Source organism: Ochotona curzoniae, unplaced genomic scaffold (genome assembly GCF_017591425.1).
Source record: "Ochotona curzoniae isolate NIBS_2020 unplaced genomic scaffold, NIBS_Ocur_1.0 contig_2404, whole genome shotgun sequence".
Lineage (NCBI taxonomy): Eukaryota > Metazoa > Chordata > Mammalia > Lagomorpha > Ochotonidae > Ochotona > Ochotona curzoniae.
Window position 1 is genome coordinate 357,095 of NW_024465451.1, and position 16,958 is coordinate 374,052.

General features: G+C 42.1%; 1 protein-coding gene across 5 annotated transcripts in view; it reads left to right on the plus strand.

Annotated features, from left to right (window-relative positions):
• EPB41 (erythrocyte membrane protein band 4.1) overlaps window positions 1–16,958 on the plus strand; it is a 177,976-nt gene that overhangs the window by 59,193 nt on the left and 101,825 nt on the right. For all 5 annotated transcript variants that reach the window (XM_040974057.1, XM_040974062.1, XM_040974059.1 and 2 more), the window contains exons 2-4: window positions 1,521–2,001; window positions 5,320–5,529; window positions 8,608–8,712. In XM_040974057.1, the coding sequence (XP_040829991.1) occupies window positions 1,528–2,001; window positions 5,320–5,529; window positions 8,608–8,712 (789 nt within the window). In that variant the 5' untranslated portion in view covers window positions 1,521–1,527. The remainder of the gene's footprint in view (window positions 1–1,520; window positions 2,002–5,319; window positions 5,530–8,607; window positions 8,713–16,958) is intronic.

Genomic DNA, 16,958 nt, shown 5'->3' on the forward strand with positions numbered 1-16,958 from the left:
TTTTTTTTTTTAAATTCCCTGCTTAGGGCAGGTGTTTGGCACAGCAGTTTAGACACTGCTTAAGGTACCACACTCCATATTGAGTGCCTGGGTTTGAGTCCTGGTTCTGGCCCTGACACCAAGCTTCCTGCTAGTGTGTGTCCTGGAGGCAGCAGGTGGTGGCTCCTCTTGGGTCCCTTTTCCCACGTGGGAGACCTGTGTTTGCAGTTCCAGGCTCCCTGGTTAAGCCTGGCCTACTTCTCTCTGGCTGTTGCCAGCATTTGGGGAGCAAACCAGTGATTGAAGGATCTCTCTGTGGTCTCTGTTTCTGTTTTTAAAAAAATCATAAAAATAACTGTGAGCTTTCAACATCACATTTACCAGAAGGAAAATATCGAAGAACGTAAGCTATGAAACCTTTGGAAAGGACTGTAATTTTGTATGGCAACATGAAAATTTAAAAAGGTTTTTGCAGTTATTTTAGCTGTGTGCTTATCATTGCTATTATCAAATCTGATAACAAATAAGCAGAATCCTGCATTTATTGGTCTTTGAGTAATTTGTGAAATTTAAGAAATATAAAGAAAAATAACAATGCTTGGAAAAATTGTAAATTTCATTGTTTCTTTGGGTGTGTAGAAATTTTCAGAGAATGTTCTAAACTTAAGCCATTTATTTTAACCCTCAAAGACTATTATACAAGTTCTGTCTTTTTTTAAAAAAATATTATATTTATTGGAAAGTCAGATATACACAGAGGAGGAGAGACAGAGAGGAAGATCTTCTGTCTACTTATTCACTCCCCAAGTGACCGCAATGGTTGGAGCTAAGCCAATTGGGAGTCAGGAGCCAGGAGCCTCTGCCAGGTCTCCCATGCAGTGCAGGATCCCAAGGCTTTGGGCCATCCTCTTCTGCTTTTCTGGGCCACAAGCAGGGAGCTGGATGGGTAGTGGGGCTGCTTGAATTAGAACCGGCATCCATATAGGATCCCAGCATGTGCAAAGCAAGGACCTTAACTGCTAAGCTACTGCACCGGACCCAAGTTCTGTCTTTTTAAGCATAAAAGTATGCTGTCTCGAAGCATTGAATTGAATATTTGACATAGGCTCAGTGAGTAATATTTTAAGAACAGCTCTCAGTGTGCATATCTGTAGTGAATCAGGGCATTTTAATTTATTTAGGACCTGTAGTTATTTTTATACTTTAATGGAAAACCTCATGTTTAATGGATTTGAGTTCTATTTGTTGATGTTAAATATAAGAGAACTTGAAAAAGTTCACAAAAAGTGGATCAAAAAGGTAAGTTTCTTTCAGTGCCAAAAAATTGAAGTCCATACTTATGAGGGGTCTAAAAAGTTTAGAAAAATTCATATTATGGGATAACTATGCCTGAATTTGTCTTTTTCCATAAAAATAAACTTACCCTTTTGTTCCATTTTCCATGAACTTTCTGAAGATCATGAATCCTCATGCTTAAGTCTTTATGGTTTAGTAATGTGTTTTGCTACTAAGAACCACCCCTTTTATCTTTTTAAAAACAGCGCGATCATGACGACAGAGAAGAGTTTAGCTGCAGAGACTGAAGATTCCGCGCAGCAACCACAGAAGGAAGAGGGGGAGGGAGCCGCACACGGAGGCCGCCAGGAGACTCAGCTGGAGGAAGCTTCTCCCCCAGGGGCCGAGGGAGACAACCAGTGTGAACCCAAGCCGCAGGCCTCTAATGGAGACACCCCTACACACGAAGACTTGACCAGGAGCAAGGAGCAGCGGGCTGCAGAAAACAGAGGGCTGTCACGACTGCTCTCCTCCTTTCTCAAAAAGCCCAGATCTCAGGTCTCTGAGGAGGAAGGCAGAGAAGTCGAGTCAGATAAAGAAAAAGGTGAAAGGGGCCAGAAAGAAATAGAATTTGGAACCAGTCTTGATGAAGAGATCATCTTAAAGGCCCCCATTGCAGCTCCTGAGCCTGAACTCAAGACAGACCCGTCCTTGGATCTTCATTCATTAAGCAGTGCAGAAACACAGGTAAGGGGGTGTGAGTAGCTCTATAAACATTGGTCTTCATTTGAGAACATTTGACTTTATTTCTTAATACCCGGTTTTGGATATTAGTAGTCATAATCAACATGAAACTTTGGAGCTCAAGAAATTTCAACAGAAGTTAATGTAGTCAGTGGAACTTGGTTTTTAAGAAGACACAAAGCACAAATCAGAAGCAAAGATGGAGAAAAAGTATCAAATGAATTTATTCCTCTTTTTTATTCATATATCATCTTGTAATAATGATGAAACCAATTCATAATTTATGGTAAGACAAAAAGGAATGAGTTGGGTTAAAGTTCATGTTGGTGAAAATTTAGGAACAAGATAGTTATCAATGAAGTTATTGTTTTATGGACATCTTCATAAAAGCTTGATGATGAATTCAAGTCCTCTGAAGGTATGTAATAGTTTTGAGTCATTCTGCCCTATTTTCGTGTTATCTCCCCATACACACACTTAGTGAAAGGGAAAATCCATTTCTTGTTTTGTCTGAAGACTATTGATTTGTAGTCAAGTTGAAGCAGATGATGGACAAAGTTAATATCAGATTTACATAAAACCTCATTCATTGCCTAAATTCTAGTACAGAGATAATCGTATGCATAGAATGTTTTGTACATAGGAAGAAAATGAAACACATTAATATTGTTAATTAAACTTCAGGGAGATATTGCTTAAGAGAGCAAGCTGTTTTGGGCCTTAGGAAATTAGTGTTTACACTCAAAACCTTATGGGCCAGAACCTGTGAGTTTTGCTTAACTGATCGTATTTCTGTATGTATATGGGTTAGTCTGTCTTCTGTTGCCAATAATTCAGTGCCATATTTCTGGGTGAGTCATAGAGAAAGGAAGTTGATTTTGCTCAGAGTTCTGGAGGTACATGGTGAAGGGGAAATGACCTTCTTGATGACAGTCCTGAGATGATGCAGGGATTCACATGACAAGAGACAGTAAGCACATGTGTGTCTTTATATCTGTCTCCTCTCTCCCTCTTCTTGTGGTCACCAGGATCCAGTCTTGGTGGCTCCACTCTAGTGACTTCTTCTAATACTAATTTTGTCCAAAAGATACTTCCAAAACACCGTGATGGATTAGGCTTCCACCTTCCAAATACCTCTCACAGTGGGGATTAAATTTTGACACATGAAGCCTGGGGCAAACTCTTAAGCCATGCCAATGTAATAGAAATTCACTTAAGTGGTCTTTTTCTATCAAATTCTTAAAAGGTGAGTTTGCTTTGTATTCTACCAGTCTTTATCCAGAGTGATTTGGAATTTATGGATACCGCCAATTTTTAATATGTTTGCTTATTCATTCAACAAATTATTGAAAATCCGTCATGTGTTGTAAGCTCTAGGCTGGTTGTGCTTCCATAAATAAAAGCCACAATAAGTTGAAGAGGTGAGATCATGACTTTTGAATCTAGACTGGTTTGTGACTGGCTGTGTGAGCGTAGGCCAGTTACTTTAATTTCTCCAGTTTTTCATTTGTCAAGTAGAGACAATAATAGTTCCCACCCCAAAGAGTTGTTAGGAGTCTTACATGAGTTCATGTAAGCGATGTTCTTTAAACAGCAACTGACCCATTGTTATTGCTATATAAATATTTATGATTGTTATTGTAAAACAGATATGATCCCTGTTCTTGTGGCCTTTGTATTCTAAAGGACAATACAAACATTTATAGGAAAAGTGTTATAAAGGTGGAAAAAAAATGGGACATGAGAAATAGAGGGGAGCTAGATTAGATAGCATAACCAATGATGGTCACGTATGAAAGGGTTGTGAAGAATGATAAATGAATCTTTACTTTTCAATTTATTTTTGACAGAAATTTTCACAATATGCTTTTTAAAAAATATTTATTTTTTTGGAAAGTCAGATTTACAGAGAGAAGAAAATACAGAGAGAAAGCTCTTGCTACCACTAGTTTACTCTCTAAGTGGCCAAAATGGTTGGAGCGGAGCCAATCCAAAGCCAGGAGCTTCTTCTCGGTCTCACATGGGGGTGATGGCTCATCCTCTATTACCTTCCCAGGCTGTAATCAAGGAGCTAGATGGGAAGTGTAGCAGCCAGGACCTAAACCAACACCCAGATGGGATCCCAGTGCATGCAAGACAAGGATTTAGCACTGAGCCGTCATGCCAGGCTGTAAAAGAATCTTTAGACCAGGGCCCGGCGTGGCCTAGCAGCTAAAGTCCTCACCTTGAATGCCCAGGATCCCATATGGGCGCCGGTTCGTATCTCGGCAGCTCCACTTCCCATCCAGCTCCCTGCTTGTGGCCTGGGAAAGCAGTTGAGGACAGCCCAAAGCCTTGGGACTCTGCACCTGTGTGGGAGACCTGGAAGAAGTACCTGGATCCTGGCTTTGGATCGGCACAGCACCGGCCGTTGCGCTCACTTAGGAAGTGAATCATCGGACGGAAGATCTTCCTCTCTGTCTCTCCTCCTCTCTGTATATCTGACTTTCCAATAAATAAATAAATCTTAAAAAAAAAAAAGAATCTTTAGGTCATCTCTAGTACCTAATACAGGAACCAGACTATTGAATCCCTTTTTCTAAACATTAACCATATCTTCTTTTGAAAGAGGTTTACTTAAAACAATTTCAGTTGAAAGTTATACACACACACGTACACATGTATACACTCCAAAATGTCCCACTCACCTGTATTACATTGGAATGGCTTTAATGATTACACAGGAGAATCAAAATTTCAATCTGTGTCTTCTGTTATTGAAACTTCTTTACATTTAGTGTGATTGATACTTGGAAAAAGGAAATTAGCTTTATCTGATAAAGTTTGTAGCCTACTATGTATGTGTAGTTAATACTCTAAAATAGAACCTAAGTACTTTTCCAAGGCATTCATAAAATTTGGAATATGTGATAAATCACATCCTATTTTGCAATTCCTAAGGCTGCCTTGCTAAAATTTGAGCATGGGACGGAAAAGCTGAAGTTTTGATAAACTATAATATTAGCATTTAATGGCATAGTCAAGAAGAATATATAATACTGACAGCAGGAAGTTGCTGTTTTGTGCTTAACATGAATCCTTGATTTATTGTTTGATGGAATTCAGCTTGAGAAATGTTGAGACTAGCAAAGGCCATTGATCTTGTAGGGGATCATATCTTTTACAGAAATATTTATTTCATATTAATGTCTGTATTTTAAAAGTGTTTTTCCTCAGTTAGTGCTTCTATTGGTTAGGATTTTTGCAAGTAAAAGTAAGTGCAGTGTGTTTTGTGAGAGGTCAGAGTTTTGTTCCTGACTTTGTGATGTTGTGCATATGCAGCCTGCTCAGGAGGAACAGCTGGAAGATCCAGGTCTTGAATCTAAGGAAGGAGAGGGACTTGAAGAGTGCTCCAAAGTAGAAGTAAAAGGAGACAGTCCTCAATCAAAAGCGGAGAATCCAAAAGCTTCCCAGAAGTCAGTCAGAAGACACAGAAACATGCACTGCAAGGTTTCTTTGTTGGACGACACTGTTTATGAATGTGTTGTGGAGGTGAGCACATTTACCTTTCTGTCCCGCGTAGAGCCGGATAAGTGATGTACCCAAGGTAAGATCCACAGCCATGACTCTGTGTGTGTGTGAGTGTGTGAGTGTGTGTGTGTGTGTGTGTGTGTGTGTGTGTGTGTGTGTGTGTGTCTGCTCGGATCTTCTGAAATAAGGGAGTTGACAGTTAACTTTGAGGTGAAGATACCTACATCTGACGTCTTCATCCTCGAGGTCAGTTTTTGGATGGTCTGCTGAGTCTCGCCTCCTCTTGCAGCCCCTGGGAGGCAGCTGTGATGGTCCCAGTAGTTGAGTTCTTGCCGCTCACGTGGGATCTCTGGATTGAATTCCCAGCTCCCGACTGCAGCCCCGACCCAGCTCTGACCATTGTAGGCATTTAAGGAGCAAAGGAATAGATAGGAACTCTGTCTGTTTCAAAATAAATAAATCAAACAAAACCAACAGAAACCAACCAAACTAAGCAAAATAAAAAACAGTAGAAACCAGAAAAAATTTTTTTGGCTAGAGCATTGTTACCTTTGTTATAAGAACCTGTTTTGTTTTTTTTTTTTTAAAAAATAGTATGAATATTATGTATAGAGTGACTTTTCAGTCTTAGGATACCTTCAATTTCTGACATTAGATTTAGCTGTTTTTTTTTTAGATGTACAACAAATTACTTTTAAATTGAGTTATTCATGTGTAAACACAAACATACTTGAACAACTATGTGATGTAAAATATTAGGCTGTATTTACTACAGGCAATCCTCCCCACGTTGTAAAAAGGGAAGCAACAAATATGTTTTTTAAATTTCATTTTTCAAAGATATATTTATTTATTTGGAAATCTGATGGGGGAAACAAAGAGAAATCTGTTCATTCATTCACTCCCCAAATGGCCACAAAAACAGCAGGAGCTGGCTAATCTAAACACAGGAGTCAGGGATTTCTTCTGGGTCTCCCATATTGGTGCAGGGGCCCCAACACTTTGGCTATTCTCCACTGCTTTTCCAGGTACAATAACAGGGAATTTGATCAGAAGTGGAGCAGCTGGGACTTGAACTGGTGATCATATGGGACACTGGCACTATAAGCCGTGATGTAACCTGTTATACCACGTTGCTGCCTCTGAAAAATATTTCATTGCTCTTTGAAAAGAACTAGTACATGTGGTAACTAGAGGAATTACAAGTTCTGCTTTTATTGCTTCTTGCTGTTAGCAAATTTAGAGATTGTGAAAGCTCTTCCACACTCTTCTTCCTGAACAGGATATGAGTCCATTGTATTTTAAACCCTTTGGAATAGATGTATTTCAGAAATAGGGAGTTTAAAAAAATTTAATGATATCATTTCATTGTATTTCCACCTTTAAAAAATTATTTATATTAAAAGCAGAATTATAAACAGAATGAGACAGAGTCAGCTCTTCTATCCACTGGTTTGCTCTCCAAATAGCCATTAATTACCAGGTTGGGCCAGGCCAAAGTCAGAGTGCGGGATCCCATATGGACACTGGTTCAGCTGCACCACTTTCCATCCAGTTCCCTGCTTGTGCCCTGGAAAAGCAGTGGCTGATGGCCCCAAGCTTTAGGACCGCAGTGCCTGGCATGGTAGCCTAGCGGCTAAAGTCCGTGCCTTACATGCACCAGGATCCCATATGGGTGCTATTTCTAATCCTGGCGGCCCTGCTTCCCATCCAGCTCCCTGCTTGTGGCTTGGGAAAGCAGTGGAGGATGGTCCAAATCCTGGGGACCCTACACTCATGTAAGAGACCTGAAAGAGCAGCTCCTGGCTCCTGGCTTCATATTGGCACAGCTCTGGCCTTTGCAGCCACTTGGGGAGTGAATCAACGGACGGATGATCTTCTGTCTCTCCTCTCTGTATATCTGACTTTCCAATTTAAAAAAAGAAAATAAATATTTAAAAAAAGCAACAACTTTGGGCCCCTGTACCCAAAAAGGAGACCCAGATGATGCTTCTGACTGCTGGCTCCTGGCTTTTGATTAGATCAGCTTCATAAGGCATAAACACGGAGCTGGATGGGAAGTGGAACAACTGGGACATGAATCAGCACCTTTATGGTATGCTGGCGCTCCAGGCAGAGGCTTAGTTGCTATACCACTATGCTTTCCCTAACTTTTTTTTTTTTTTAAGATTTGTTTATTTATTTGAAAGTCAGAGTTTGAAAGAGAAACAGAGAGTCTTTCATCCTCAGACGGCTACAGTGGCAGGAACTAGACCAGGCCCAACCAGGAACCAGAGATTGTTCAGTCTTCCACGTGGATAGCAGGGCCAGAGAACTTAAGTCACCTTGTCCTGGCACACCAGCAGGGAGCTAAATTGGAAAGGAAGCAACTGGAACATGAACTGGAGCTTGTATAGGATTCTGGTGCTTTAGGTAACCTGTTCCACCCCTCGAGCCCAAATTACAGCCTTCAAGTTAGGATATTTCCTCTCTAGAATTGGAAGTGTCAGTACTCAATTTTGAAAGTTATTTGGCTTTCTTGGTAAAGAAACGTTAAGAAAATGATTTGTGGTACTGTTGAAAGAGTTTCTGCAATGGATAGTGTTTGTACGCTAAGATTCTACTTTAAGCATTTTTCTGAGAGGGATTGTAGGGAATTTAGGCACAACTCATTCTCTTGATACATTTGGTCTGAAAATGATAGCAAGTCTAATGTTTTTCATAGCTGTAACTATCAGTGTTGACAAGTGATGGAGAATTCGGGATGACTGTCCGTGACTGATAGTATGTGCTAGGAAATGTTGCAACAAAAACGAAGAAGGTGGCGTTCAGGATGAATTTGGAGATTGGGTGATGGGGCGAAGATCATTTTGCTTTGAATTGTAATATTATTTGCTGGCTACTGTGTTTTACACCTGAGACAAACTGAGAAATAGGAATTTGGTAAATTGTGTTGTTCTGCTTAGATTATTTAACCACCTGGAAGTTTGTTAGTAACCAAAGGTAAAAAAAAAAAAAAAAGAAAAGAAAAGAAAATGGGAAAGTAACATTTTATTTAGTGGTAGTGAATAGAGGAATAGTTGGAAACCTCAATTGAAATCAATATGTGTGTCTTTGCAGAAACATGCCAAGGGACAAGATCTGCTTAAACGAGTGTGTGAGCACCTCAATCTTTTGGAGGAAGACTACTTCGGTCTAGCCATTTGGGACAATGCAACCTCTAAGGTGAGCAGGCTGCTTGTAGTATAGAAGCTGAGGAAATGTTTATGTAATTCTTTTGTCATTAAGAGTGTATTCAATTACATGATATGATGTGATGTGATGTGATATGATATGATATGATATGTGCTAGAAATTACCCCTGGTCTACCTCTGTTTCTCAGATTTTCCTCCTAGAGGTAATATATGTATATTTTTTGAGGTAATATTTTAAAGAAAGATCTTTGCTAGTGTGTTCCTTCATCATTGAAATTCTATACATGTAAAGCAGGCAGGAGGGCTGGGCATTTGGCACAGCGGTTGAGACATTGCAGTGTCTAGGCTGGGGTCCTAGCTGTGCTTCCATCTGAGTTTTTGTTAATGCATGGCCTGAGAGGCAATAGGTGATGGCTCAGGTGTTTGGGTTTATGAGCCATGTGAGAGATTTGGACTGAGTTTTGGAGGGTCTTAGTTTTGGTCTGATCAAGCCCTGGCTTTTGTAGGCATTTAGTAAATAAACCAACAGATGGAAGATCTCTTTTCTGTTTCTTCTCTCTCTCATCTTTTTCAAGTGGAATACAGGGAAGTCTTTAAAATAATAATGACAGTAAAGAGAGCAGGGAAAATAAAGAGGTATGATGTTCTGATTAGTAAGTAGATAGCAATAACTTCCTGTACAATTATAATGGTATCTGATGCATAGGAAGTTCAAAGAATACTGAATGGATGGTCTAGAATCAATGTAATATTAAATTATAATTTGTAAGCAATGTTATAAAAGAGAATAAAGTCCCAGTGTTATTGAACAACGAATATAATGAATTTGATATTTCCTCCCACCTAAAAGGGAACCAGTTAACTTTTGAAAGAAATAAAAGTAGATGAGAACAAGGAAGAGGGAAGAAAGTGTTAAAAATCAGGTTTTTACTTCAGAACACTTGATTCATTACCTGGTCCAATTGAAAGTGACATTTAGCTTAAAATGTAGTGAAGAAAATGTCAGTCTAGTTTCCCGAATATTTGCAGATGTTGTGTTAGATGATGTGGCTAGAGCTGTGGATAAGGAAGGCATGGTCCCTGCTGTCTGGGGCATTTGGTTAATAGGAAGATGCCATTCAATACTGCTCTGTTGAGAGTTATACACGAAGCGGGAAGGTATGGCTGGAAAGTCTGTTCTGGGGAGATGTTATCTAAGCTAAGTGTGAGGTTAAAACAGGCAAGTGAAGTAGAGAGAGAATAGTTCATGAAAAGATCTAGAATTGAGAGAGTGACATTTGAGGAGCTGAGAGCCATCTGGCCTTGCTGAACTAGAGTATTAGGAATAGTGTCATGAGTGAAGCTAGTGAGTGATACAGGGTAAGAAATACAGGGTATCCTAAAGAGTCATTTTTAGCATGTTCAAGTGATTGGATATATTGGTTGGTTCTTTCTCCAAGGTGATTTCAATCGACTAAGACAAGTTGAGGAACAACTACTTTTAGCAACTATAAATTCTATAGATTAGGTATTTCAGGTAGGTAACTAAAAGATATGGAATTACTCTTTGTCTAAGCAAAATCTATCTGTAAAATATGCCTAGTAGTTTGCACGAGTGCATTCTTCCTGTGAATGAGTGACTGCTGACTCAAGAACAAAAATTTTTTTTTTAAGATTTATTTTTATTATTTTTTCATTGGAAAGGCAGATATACAGAGAGGAGAGACAGAGAGGAAGATCTTCCGTCCGATGATTCACTCCCCAAGTGAGCGCAACGGCTGATACTATGCCGGTCCGAAGCCAGGAGCCTCTTCCGGGTCTCCCACATGGGTGCAGGTTCCCAAAGCTTTGGGCCATCCTTGACTGCTTTCCCGGGCCACAGGCAGGGAGCTGGAAGGGAAGCGGGGCTGCCTGGATTAGAACCGGCGCCCATATGGGATCCCGGGTGTGCAAGGCGAGGACCTTTAACCACTTGCGCCACCGCGCTGGGCCCCAAGAACAAAAATTTTTTACCAATACTAGGTTAATATATTTTAAGTTCTTAACCAGTTGGTTTCTGTTTCCCAGTAAGTAAGGAAATATTTGATTTAAAAAAACAAAATCCAGGCCCAGTGTGGTAGCCTAATGGCTAAAGTCCTCGCCTGGCACACGCTGTGATCCCATGTGGGCACTGGTTCTAAACCTGGCAGCCCCACTTCCCATCCAGCTCTCTGTAGTTTGGGAAAGCAGTTGAGGACAGCCCAAAGCCTTGGGACTCTGCACCCACATGGGAGACCCGGAAGAAGGTCTTGGTTCATGGATTCAGATCAGCTCAGATCAGCCTGTTGCAGCCACTCGGGTGGGGGTGGGGGGGGTGAATCAATGGAAGAAGACCTTCCTCACTTTCTTCCCTCCTCTCTATATATCTGAATTTCCAGTAAAAATTAAATTTTTTTTCACAGTGTGTATTTTTTACTATATTTTTACAATCTTTACACAGTTAATTAGGGTAAAAAGGTTTAAGGGCTATAGGAAAGTGGGTAAGACTATTATTTCCATATTGTTTCCTTCATGTTTAAAGCGGGGTATTAAGGGAGAAGGCCCACCCAATTTACCACCCTTCCCAGGTCCCGGATGTAGGGTATGCTCCGAGGTTCCTGCTCAAGTGGTTTTGATAGTTCACCAGTTATGAATCGCTGCCAGTCTTGCCACTCCAAGCACTAGGAGGTCTTTGAAGAATCCACTGAGTGACATAGTTCATCATAGAGTCTGTTTGCCCTGTATTTTGCTGCCAAAATGTAGCTGAGATGGTTGATGGACCTGTTCTGTCCTCTCTCTTTTCATGGTTAGGGTTCTGAGTCCAGCATTTTGATTGGGAAGATCTCCAAAGAAACTTTGTCTGAGGTGTTCTAAAACCAGATTCTTGAATGTACTAGCAAGTACAGGGCCTGACACAGTCCATCGCCCTGATCAGCTGGTGGTTGCGATCTCTGGGTTGGTTCTGTTTTCAGCCCCGCCTTCCACTGGAACCAATGGGTGGTGCAGTCCAGCCTGGTTCTGCCCAGCACATACTTGGCTCTCGCATAAACCAGTGGGAGCTGCAGCCTAGTTGGAGCGACCCACAATAACCCCCACCAGGCCCGCTCCCTACCCTGGTTTGCCAGTAAGTGTAGCAGTGATCCAGTCTGTCCCACACCCCATTCCACCCCAGCCCCTCTCCTGGTTTTCCTGCCCTCCTGTGGAAGTGGTAACCCAAGAGGGAGGAGCCCACTATTTCCCTCCCAGGCCTCTCCCACTCCCAGATTATGCTCTCTCCAGGTAGTTCTGTGGTTCTTCTGCCAGCTGATGCTGTAGCTAAGCCCAAACAACCCTCACCCACTCTAATTTTGTTTGTACCAGTAGGAAAAAATCAGCCCAGCCTGGCTTTTCCCTGATCTAGTCCACATGAGGTGTGCAGGTGTTGTAGCCCTGCTTAGTCTGGTCTGCCCCCATCCCAGCCCATGCTCTCCAGTGGGAGTAGCTGTCCAACAAAGGAACCACCCCTTATTCCCCTGCTGGCTCCGCCCCCTCCCTTCCTGGTTCTCACACGTGCTGGTTGGGTGCTGCAGTCACATCCAGCACAGGCAACCTCACCTTGGCATTTCCGTATTGTGCACTAGTTTTTGTTGTGACCAAACCTGGCTCAACCCACACTGTTCTGGTGCTTGGATTTGCCAGTGGATGATGTGAACAGATTCAGCCTGGTCTGCCCCCGACCCATCCAAATGTATGCCAGTGGGTAACTTTCCATGGCCTGTTCTGAGCTGTTTCCTATCATGTTTCTTGCGCTTACCTGCCGGGTCTGTGTCCTGCCAGAGGAGTTGCCCAGGCTCCTCCATCAGAACCTCTCCCAATGCCAGATTTTGCGCATACCAGTGGATCCATGATCCAGCCTTACTCAGTTCACCTTCTGTCCTAGCAGGAATAGTGGCTTTTCCTGACTGGCCTTCAATCCAAACGGGTCCTTGCTGTTGGATGTTTCAGCCCAGCCATGGCTCATCCATACCCATATATGGCTTACATATGGCTCAGTAGGGGTTGGGACCTTACCTAGTCCATCCCACATGTATCCTGGTCCTTCAGGACACCACACGGTGTTGGAGTCTGGCCCGGCTTGGTGCATCCAATCCCAGTCCACATGTATGCCAAGGGAGACTACAACCGTTTCCTATTCAGACCGCAGCCCCCATTCCAGGCCACGCACCCCTTGGTGGGAACCTTAACCCAGCTAGGGTTGTCCCCTTATCTCCCCAACCGGGCCTGTTCCCAGCCATAGATCACATGCGCATGCCAGTGGTTGCTCTGACTCAGCTTGATTAGCCCCTCACCATTCCCAATCTCTGCCTTAAACACTGTGGTTTAGCATTCCTGGCTCATGCAGGCCAGTAGATGCAAGAGCCTAGCTTGGCACGAGCTGTGCTCCCTCCTAGTCTCTAGTTTCACTTATGGGCTAAGGTTTGCTCAGTCCTGCCCAGTCCACCCTGTTCCATTACCAATTGACACATTAGGCAGCTGTTGGAGCTACTTTGCCCAGCTTGTCTGACCCCCAGGTCTGGACCACATGTTTACCAGCGGGAGCTATGACTCACCAAGGGAGTTTCCCAAGTTCCTCCACTTAATCCACTGCCAGACCCAGTTCTCATACATGCCTTTTGGTTTAGGCCAGGTTCTGGCAAAGCCTGGCCTTCCATTTGGCCTTGTATGAGCTGTTGAACGTTGCAGCCCGGCCCACCCCATACCCTAATCAGGATGCACATTTGGGTGCTGCTGCCCTGACCAGTCCAGACTATTGGGGGTTCCTTTACCTGTGATTGATGTCAGGCTCCTTGGTCACACCTAGCTTAGTCCATCACCACCCCAACTCTTGAGCTAACCAGTGGGGCTAGAATTTCCACAGGGTTTGGCCCACACATCCCTCACAGAATCTATCCCTGGTTATGGTTCTAGTGCTAGTTAATGTAATGGTCCTGCTTAATGTGACCCTTCTTCTGATCCATCGTCATGTCAGGTAACAGGATATGATTCTGCTGGACAAGTCCCGAGCCATAGCTTTTGCATGGACTGGTATTTGGTGGTAAGCATTGTTCAGTGATTACAAGTTTTTCAAAGAGTTACTGTCATTGGGAAGCTTTACGATTGCTTCACTTCCTAGAAGCACAGTGGGTTCAACGTGGAGCTACCTAAGCCGCGATTGAAAGAACCAAAACCCCAGAGCTCCCTGGCCAGGCAGCCAGCAGGCAGAGCCTGTCACCAAATGCCCAGGGACAGCTCACCAAATGCACATGGTGGCTGGCGTCTGGGATCCAAGCATGATACGCCCTGTCCTGAGACCCACTAAAAATTAATACATCTTAAAAAATAACTCACAAAATTTCACTCCCAAAATTACAGTGAAAAATTTTCTTGTAGCCATGAGCCAGGAGATTTTCTTATAAATGAAGAGAAATACTCTAAAAAGTATTTTATCTTGCACAAATGCAGTGAAATAATTTTGAGCCCCCAAAGTAGATTTTTTTAAAGTGTTAGAAAAAGGGAAAGTTAAAATAAATTTAGTTAAAATTACAATTGACTTTTATTCACAATTCATGTATCCAGCAGTCTCTAATTCTATAAACCAGAGCGACAGCTCTTCTGGCAGTGGCAGATCGCTGGCTTTTGTAGGGTGGGGAAAAGGGAAGAAAGGGAGTGTTTTTCTTGTAGGAATGAAAGCAGAGGATTCCCTGATTATGTTGACTCAGGTAGACTAAAGTCACCTCCTTTCAGGAAAGGGGTTTGAGATCTACTTGTTTCTGTAAGAGTTTGGTTGTGATATTTAACATGACTATCCATTTTGATTTGTTCAAGATTGTTGGGGACTAGTGAAGGAATTGGGCCCACAGTGAACCCCTATAATTTTTAATACCATCATTCCCTGTGTATCGTCTATTGATGTGCCAAGTTATCCAGATAATGCCTTCTTAAGAAGTATATGTATGCGTATGCATGACATGAATATTAAGTCTTTAACCTTTGTTACTCATCTACCTAAATTTTTCATCATTCTGAAAACATAGAAAAAAATCAGAACTAAAAAGACTTTGGGTACAGACACATAAAGGCCGAGGTGACTTCTGCCAGATCTCACAGTTAATTTAGTCCTGTAACGCCTTGCCTGCAGCCTCTGTCTGGGTGATTTTCCTCATCTTTTTCTCCTCTCTCCTAGACTTTTTATTATTATTATTATTATTGTTATTATTATTATTGGAAAGTCAGATACACAGAGAAGAGGAGAGACAGAGAGGAAGATCTTCCATCCATTGATTTACTCCCCAAGTGGCCACAATGGCCAGAAATGTGCCGATCTGCAGCCAGGAACCAGGAGCTTCTTCCAGGTCTCCCACACAGGTGCAGGGTCCCAAGCACTTGAGACATTCTTGACTGCTTTCCTAGGCCACACGCAGGGAGCTGGATGGGAAGCGGGGCTGTCGGGATTAGAACCAGCGCCCTTATGGGATTCTGACGCTTGCAAGACAAGCATTTTAGCTGCTAGGGTACAGCGTCAGGCCCTCTCTCTTAAACTTTTACATTTCATCTTTATTTCTTGTTTGTTTCCAATACCCACAGAATTAATTCATGTTGAAAATGGTGTGCCTTGATTCAAAAAGAGATCAATATTTTATCCTCTTTCTAGTCTCAGTGTGGTGTGTGTAAAGACTTGTCCTTTCTGTAGAACATCTCTCCTTAAGAGCTTCTGGATTCCTGTGTTTGATTGGAAGGCAGTGAGGTGTATTTAATTGAAGGGAAAGTTGACTTTCTCCTTCCCATGGAATGTTTTTCTTGCCTACTTTTCCTGCTGATTGTATGCTGATGGACTTATTGCCAGACTGTGTCTGGTGAGAGAAGAGGAGAAGCAGTTAGGAGCAAATTGCTGTTGCCTGTCAGAAATTTATTATCAGTAAAAGTAAAAATTTATTGCTGCTATAAATCAAACTTACTTGAGTTAAGTTGCTTCCTATATTTTATTCCTGCTTATCTTTGTTATTTCTGAAGGAATCAAGGATTTTTTTTTTCTTTGAGGGAGAAGTCATCCATGTCACCTCTCCCTCCAGGTTCCTTCTGTACAAAAATCTTGAGCATGTTTGGTATATAACGAGAGTGTTTTAGTTGTAGCTATGTTCAGTTCAGTGCTGTGTTGTCTTCTTTCTTCCTCTGTTTCACGTGTGTTTGAATGTTCTTACCTTTGGAGTTGGACAGTCAACTCTGAAATGATAGCCAGTGCTGGAAGGGTTACGCTCCCCTTGCAAAGACAAAGAGCAAACACGAAACACCAGCAGGGTGAATATTAAACCAGTGGTATGAAGAATTTAGGCAATTGTCATCTGAGAGGATGGAATGTATTCCATTGATTTGTGACTGTCTTTGAAGGCAAATGCCAGTGATGATTGTATCTTTTTAATATATACATATGTATTTACTTATTTATTTGAAAGTAAGAGAGAGAGAGATCACCCATGCACAAGAGAGGTCTTCGATCTGCTGGCTCTTTTCCCAAATGGCCAAAATGACTGGGACTAGGTCAAGTCAAAGCTGGGAGCCTGGAACTGCCATTTGGTTGGCAGGGCCCAAGTACATGGACCTTCATCTGCTGCCTTCCTAGGCACATTGATAGGGAGCTGGATTGGAAAGAAAATAGCTGGGACTTGAACTGACATCTATATGGGATGTCATCATAGCAGCTGGTGGCTTAACCCACTATGTCATAATGGCATCCCTATGATAATTGTATCTTTACAGTCTGCAAAAACGCACCTTGGTCTTTATTAAAAAAAAAAAAAGTCGAAACTGTTTTCCTGGCCCTGGTGCTGAGGCACAGCAACCCGGTCGTCCACATGTGACACCAGCATCCCTTATGGGCGCCGTTTCAACTCCTGGTGGTTTTACTTCTGATCCAGCTCTCTGATAATGGCTTGAGAAGGCAGCAAAGGATGGCCCAGTTCCTTGGGACCCTGCACTCACATGGAAGACCTGGAAGAGGCTCCTGACTCCCAGCTTTGAACTGGCATAGCTCTGACATAGCTCTGTCCATTGTGAACATTTGGGAGTAAACCAACAAACAGGGAGCAAACCAACTCTCTGTCCTTTTCTCTCTGTAATGATGCCTTTCAAATAAAATAAAAAAATATTTTAAAAACTTTTCCTTTCTTTGTTTTTTAAAAAAAGTTTTATTTATTTGAAAGGCAGAGTTATAGTGAAAGAGAGAGAGAAAGGACTTCCATTGGTTCACTCCCCAAATAGACACA